The following is a 7,500-nucleotide window of genomic DNA, read 5'->3' as shown; positions in this document are numbered from 1 at the left end:
TAACACGAATGAATGGGGAATTACACACCCAATTTGGCAACATTAAAAAAGAAGTGAAAGACTTTTGGCAGATGCAAGATTTCTCCTCCACCACAGATGATTTCTGAAAAGAGTGGAAGCCAGAGATCTGAGATGAGCGGAAGAGGAAGTCGTACACCATTTTGCTCATTTTTTTAGACGCACGTCTTTTGGAAACAAAGACAAGTAATTCGCAAGTTGGAGATATGCAGAGCATGTCGTAATAATGCCACCGTACCACTACCGGCTCTCATAGGCCAGCTCCGGAAGTTTAGAAAAGTAACAAAAACAGCCTATTGAGTGCGAAAGTGATGTTTTTTTTTTCTTTTCATATTTTGTTTTCAGTCATTGATCCAGTCTGGCGGAAATAACAAATGAGTTCAATCATCAATTCAACAATTCAATCGGAACGCACAAAAAACAAAGAACTCCAAACTTTGTCCATTGAGGTATGATTGAAAAAATTGATTGCCTGGACTCTCTTTTTTTTTTTCGTCTCTAACATTTGAATATTTCTCTCTCAGGACACCACACAGTGGCTTGACACACATCCGACGCATCCGGCGATCAGCAAGCCGAAGACTGGGGCAGAGGCAAGGCACGCTCGTTCTTCCGGCCCCCGTTCATATGAGCGTAAGGCTGACCCTCCTCAAACGGCCCCCTCAGGACCATGGACGGCCCGTTGGCCGCTGATGTGGGAAGCGGGTGTTTGTCCGTGGAGCTGGGTGATGAAGGAGGCGAGGACGGGGACGAGCAGCTCTGGGCCGCAGCTGTGCACTGCTGAGGGGGGGATATTGAGGGTGCGAGGGGCTGCAGGCTGGAGGACGGTTCTAGAGGAACGTTCTCCATTGTTCCCACGTTCTCCATGTCCAGCTCCTCCGTGTCGGGGGGCTTGTTCTCCTCGCTGTAGAAGAAGCTGGTCTCCTTGAAGCCCGCCTCCAGGTCCTCCTTGATGCTGCTGATGATTTCCAGGAAGGACGGCCGCATTTTGGGGTTGTACTGCCAGCACATGCGCATCAGCTCGAACCTGGAGGATCAGACACAGAGGAGATAAGAAAAAAAACATACAAGATCTTAAAATAATCGAGCAAATTATTTATGACAACTTGATAGTGATATATGATTATAAATGATCATAAACTATTACTTTTTTTAGTTTTGAGATGATTTTTTTAATACAAATACATAGAAAGCACACACACACAGAGCTGCCCCTCCCTATAAGTGAACTAAGTGGCTGCTTAGGGCCCCGCCGCCACTAGGGGGACCCCACAACCCGATAGTGGTGCGAGCCGTTTCGATTTTATTTGCATTTTAAAAACGATCCTCATTGACAATGCTTTAGTACTTAAATATTTATAAATTTTCAGCAAAAAAAGAAATACATTTTTGTTGTATATAATCACAATTGTTTCCGTGTAAAGGTCATATGATCAATAGGAAGCTTGCAGCATCTCCTTTCTCATATGCGTTCTGTGTTATCGCGGTTTGAGTTTGTTCTTCCAGGGTAACCTGCGAGAGCGACTGGTCACAAGAACGCAAATCTGTGCACAGACACGGCCATGGCCTTTGTGTTATTGCTTGCCCCATTATCATCCTGAATAATCTCGAAACTTTCTGTAAGCCAGAGATTGTGAACCTGGGTTTTAAAATGGATCCTGAACTAAAGCTTGAAAGCCAGATTCGGTCTGTTGTTCGCTCTATCTTCTTTCACTTAAGACAACTGGCCAAAATGAAGCACGTTTTATCACACAAGCACTTTGAAACAGTAATCCATGCCTTTATAACCTCCCGCTTGGACCACTGCAATGCCCTTTATTTTGGGGTGAGTCAGTCTTCTGTTTCTCAACTGCAAATTGTTCAGAATGCAGCTGCACATCTTTTAACTGGCACACACTAATACAAGGACATCACCCCGATTTGATCTTCTCTTCAGTGGCTGCCGGTGGATTTCAGGATCCATTTTAAGTTACTTTTATTTGTTTTTAAGTGTCTAAATGGTACTGCACCCCTTTACCTCTCTGAGCTTCTCTGTCCTTACACACCTTCTCGTTCGCTCAGGTCAGCCGACCAGCTCAGAGGGGATCGGGCTTTTGCTGTGGCTGCACTAAAATTGTGGAATGAGTTGCCGTTGTATATTAGACAAGCCTCTTCCATTACTGTTTTTAAACCTCTTCTTAAAACCCACTTGTTCAATTTGGTTTTTAGCACAGCGTGAGATGTTAATATTTTATTTTTTGTATTTTAAAGTTTGTTTACTCTCTGTTGTCAGCACTTTGATTGACTGTTGTTTTAAAGTTCTTTATAATTAAAATTGAATTGAATTACTGTATATACCGGATTTATTTTGGAAATTGGACCGCGAAAATGAATAAAGGGACGAGAAGAGACAAGCACAAAATAATTTTTAGCATGGCTTTTAAGTGCTTATGATGACGTTAAAGACATAATCTAGTAGCACATTTATCAAAAATAGGCAATTACAGATTAATAAAGTCGACTACGTTTTACAGATGTTTTTTAATGTCGATAATATTTTTCCTGAGACATGTTTATAAAAGTTATGTCCCGACTGAATTAATCATAGTTTAATATAAGCTCTGGATCCTGCATCTCATATGTAAGGAACAGGGAGGGTGACTGAAGGGAATAATAAAGTTTGTGTTTGGGTATTAACATTAACCCAGTATTTGTAGCTTCTCTTTTTCTTATATGTTTTTATATTAATATTTTTTCATATATACTTTATATTATTTGCTTATTGATTTTATTATTTATGGATCAATCTTTAAATTAATGTCAATTGTTTTGTTGTTGTTTTTTAGTTTTTAATGAGTTCAAAATGTATATTTTATTACTAAGTAATGCATTTTCACTTTTATTGTTATTATTTTATTGCTAATATTACATTGCTAATTATTGTTCGGTGCCATTTCGTTGCAGGGTGTTTGCTTTTGGAATTTATAAATAATCAAAAATAAAATAAAAACTCCACCAAGAATCTTTAATCTGTGTGCTAAATTAATAGAATGTTTTAAACACTCCAGAAGGATGCAAAATAGAAATCACTGGTCTCTTCATTAAAGACTGTTTAATCCTTCATTTTTAAAGCTGGTAGTTGTCAAAAGCAGTCTAGTTTTAAAATGTCCAAATCATTCAGACAGTTATTAAGAAGAAGAAATCAGGCTTTGTTGTTGTTTCATTGATTGTATTTGTTTTTTGATTGTATCATTGATTGATTGTACAGTTGAAGTTAGAATTATCAGCCCCCTGTTTATTTTTTCCCTAATTTCTGTTAAATGGCGAGATTTTTTCAACACATTTCTAAACCTAATAGTTTTAATAACTCATTTCTAATAACTGATTCATTTTGACAGTAAACAATATTTTATTAGATATTTTTCGAGACACTTCTATACAGCTTAAAGTGACATTTAATAGCTTAATTAGGTTAACTAGGCAGGTTAGGGTAATTAGGCAAGTTATTGTATAATGATGGTTTGTTCTGTAGACTATCAAAAATATATAGCTAATAATTTTGACCTTAATTTTTTTTTTTTTTATTAAAAACTGCTTTTATTCTAGCCGAAATAAAACAAATAAGACTTTCTCCAGAAGAAAAAATATTATCAGACATACTGTGAAAATTTCCTTGCTCTGTTAAACATAATTTGGGAACAATTAAAAAAAGAAAAAAAATTCAAAGGGGGTTTTATAATTCTTATTTATAATTTACAGTATTTAACAAGCACTAAAATGATTGTGGGTCAGAAATGGCAATACTTCACTATTTAGAGCAAGGTAGAACCCCAAAATTATTCTGCTTAGGTCCCCCAACTAGCATAACACTGTTATATGACAACAATAACAACATTAATAATAATAATAATAATAATAATAATAATAATAATAATAATAATATTGTATATTCTGTAAAAAGCCCAAATGTTTATCTCACCTGTAAAATTAAACTTTTTTCAATTAGTAATGTTTTAACAAAGGAAAAAACTTTTTTTCCATGTCTTACCTTTAGTTTGGTTGAAATTAAATAAGTTTTTAGGAAAAACAAATTTTTTAAGGTAAATATTATTAGCCGCCATTAATTTCTATTCTAAATGGTCTACAAAACAAATCTCTTTTATCCAATAACTTATTAATATAACCTATTAATTACCCTAATTTGCCTAGTTAACCCAATTAACCTAGTTAAACCTTTCAATTGCACCGACTAAGAGTAACTTGCAAAATAACTAATAAAATGATATGTTCTGACAACATAAATAAGTTATTATTAATCAGGTATTAAAAAATCATGTTTAAAATATACCTTCTCTCCATTAAACAACACTCGGAAACATTTTTTTTAATTATTAAAATTCACAGGAGGGTTAATAATGTTGCCTTCAGCTGTATATACTGTACTGCTACTATTCCATGAAACGGCTCATGTAATCATGTTCATTCAGCCATGATTATTTGGCTGAGCTCGGAACAACAGGTGTCAGAGTGGCGTAAACACGCCTGCTCTCAGCGGGTCATTGCTAAATGCCTGACCTCTTCACTATACAAACAGCAGACACTGAACTGTGCTCAAAACACACTGCAGAGGCCAGCTCACTCACACACGCACGCACGTACACACACACACTCCAGCAGTACACTTCAACATTTAAATTACACATGCACTCGCACACACGCATGCACACAGCCTAAGAATACCAGAGCAGTCTGCTGACACAAACACCGGCAACATTCTCTCTCTCACACACACACACCGAGCCAGTGCAAACATCAGCTGACAGTTGCAAATGCCTACACACCACATACACAAACACTCACACCACCAGCACATCCAAGAGTGTCAGTTTCACCCTCACACACACACACACGCACACGCACACACACATACAGGGAGAGAGAGAGAGAGAGAGAGAGAGAGAGAGAGAGAGAGAGAGAGAGAGAGAGAGAGAGAGAGAGAGAGAGAGAGAGAAAGAGAAAGAGAGAAACACAGATGCACTAGCTATGTTTCTATTTCATCTGCAAATATAAATATTATAGGTGGGCATAGACTATTTTTTTAATGTAGATTGATCTCACTGTAATCTTGGAATTAATCTAGATTAAAATGGCTCATTTAAAATCTGGCATTCAGAATATGTGTGCTGCCCCAATAATGACTAAATATAAGTCTTTGTGAACGGGTTTCTCAAGCCAGGTGGTGCATTAGACCAGGGGCTCATCTCCGGATTTCAAAATGCATCTCAAACTGCTTGAGAAACTGTTCTACTATGATAATTGGTGATGAAAATAAATGATGTTCAATAAGATGAACTTGTGTTTACTAACTGTTTATTCAGTTAAACATGAATTATGAACTGTAGGCCTACATAAGCTCCAAAAAACAATTTTTGATGACCTTAATCCAACTAAGGTCATAACTGAACTAAACAGAAACGGAATTAAGACAAGTGGATTATGCATATATTAGTGGTATTATTGAAGTAAACACCGCAATCAATCGATTATGTAGGCCTTTTCGTCATATTTTCCGACGAGATCCACACACACACACAAACATTTTTTTGTATTTTTGTATGTTGTACTCAAACACATAAACTCTAAAGGTGCCTGATGGTTAGATGTGGATCTAACATTAATCAGATTCACTCTAGTGAACTGCATCTATGTTAGCACGTCACGTTTGATGTGGTAATTTCACAGTAGGAATACACACAGGTTTGAAGACTCGTTCTCGCCACCTACAGTGCAATTCCGCCAGGTATACATCCACGCTAAAATATCAAGGTGAAAGTCATCATAGCTTGCGTAAAATAGACCCAGCTTCCAACTCAACTTTGAGAATAGATTAAAGGCGATATTTTTTTAAAATTGCCTGATAAGAGTCGGCACATTAACGCCGATAACGGCCCACCACTAATAAATATACATTGTTTCAATCGCTATATAGTAATTTTCTATGAAATTAACCATTGTTAGTGCTATGTATGAATAATAAAAATGATTAGAAATCACTTCATCCATTTTTTCCTCCATAATCAGAGTGCAAGAGGAAAACTTAAGTAGACAAAACTAAGCAAACAACGCAAGTCAAGAGGGAACACACAAAAACCAGCTGTCCTTTCATCACATTTCTGAATTTTTTTCAAACAATATGAATGATCAGATTATCAGACATATATGCATGAGCAAATTTTTGTATGTGTGCAGCACTAGTTCCGGTTTTCCTTTGTGGAAGAACAGTACACCTGCAGGTATGGCACACATAGGGCTCTATTTTAACAATCTAGGCGCAAAGTCTAAAGCGCATGGAGCAAAAGCATTAAGACCATGTCCAAATCCACTTTTGCTATTTTAAGCATGGAAAAATATGCTCTGTGCCGTGGCACATGGTTTAACAGGGTTGAGCTTATTCTCTTAATGAGTTATCTGTGTGTTTTGAGAATTCCCTTTAAGAGTCAGTTGCGTCTTGCCATGGCGCATTTGCTATTTACATGGCGGACTTTGTACGTAGAAAAACTGAACGCTTCACTAGTGAGAAAACAGTTGAACAGAGCATCTGCAGCGAGAGGATAAAGAATGAGCCTCCTCCAAACGGCCTTTACTTTCACTTTCTCTCTTTCGTGGATAAGGAAACATGTTGTACGCACAGACATCAATTAGCCTACATATATAATTTTGTTTGTTAAGCGCAAAGATTTGTTTCAGAAGTATTTCTAAATTCAGTTCTAATTTCCAGCAAACGAATAAATGAACAATAATAATAAAGTGTGGTCAAAAAACTGAGTTATATCCAAATACACATGCTATGCCCCATGTGGTCCAAAACCTGACAGGTGGACAAATTTAAGCTAGTTTTTTAATAAAACAAATATAACTATGCAAATAATAAATAATACTTTTTATAATAATAACAATATACAAAAGCAAATTGACTTGAATAAACTAAAAAAGCCCCCCGAGCTGAAGAAGGCATCGAGGCAGTGGTTTTTATATTCATGTAGAAAGTAATAATTGTTTTTCATATTTTAATCCTTTAATTATTTTTCATATGTAAATATATTTGCGTATTGCTGTACATCCTGTGTGTATTAAGCAATGTGTAAGCGAGGCGCACAACTAACACGATCTGCGCTGGACTTTAGACCTGCTTTCAGCTGGTCTATTGCACCGTCTATTTTAATTTCACAAAACAGCAACGCACCAACAATGCGCCATAACACACCGCTTTTCTAGACCGAATTGATCCACAAAGTGGCGCAAATGGATTTGCTATTTAAACAACATGGCAGAAAACAGGAAAATTAAGGTTGCATTGGTCTGAAAATAGCAACATGTTGGGCCAAACAAGCCTTGTGCCTTATTGCACCGGGTGTATGATAGGGCCCATAAACATCACCAATATACTAAATAACTGCAGGTGTTTATTTATAATAACTTTAACTGTTAAAAGCTATTAGTTAC

At 36.7% G+C, this 7,500-nt stretch overlaps 1 protein-coding gene across 1 annotated transcript in view; it reads right to left on the bottom strand.

Annotated features, from left to right (window-relative positions):
* Positions 1–7,500, bottom strand: part of igf1rb (insulin-like growth factor 1b receptor) — a 174,811-nt gene that overhangs the window by 1,618 nt on the left and 165,693 nt on the right. Inside the window, exon 21 of the mRNA XM_056461066.1 lies at positions 1–1,045. This exon is cut by the window's left edge and continues 1,618 nt beyond it. Within this exon, the coding sequence (XP_056317041.1) occupies positions 586–1,045 (460 nt within the window). The 3' untranslated portion in view covers positions 1–585. The remainder of the gene's footprint in view (positions 1,046–7,500) is intronic.

The sequence above is a fragment of the Danio aesculapii genome, chromosome 7 (genome assembly GCF_903798145.1).
Source record: "Danio aesculapii chromosome 7, fDanAes4.1, whole genome shotgun sequence".
Lineage (NCBI taxonomy): Eukaryota > Metazoa > Chordata > Actinopteri > Cypriniformes > Danionidae > Danio > Danio aesculapii.
Note: the sequence above shows the minus strand (reverse complement) of the source record. Positions and strands in the feature narration are given on the sequence as shown.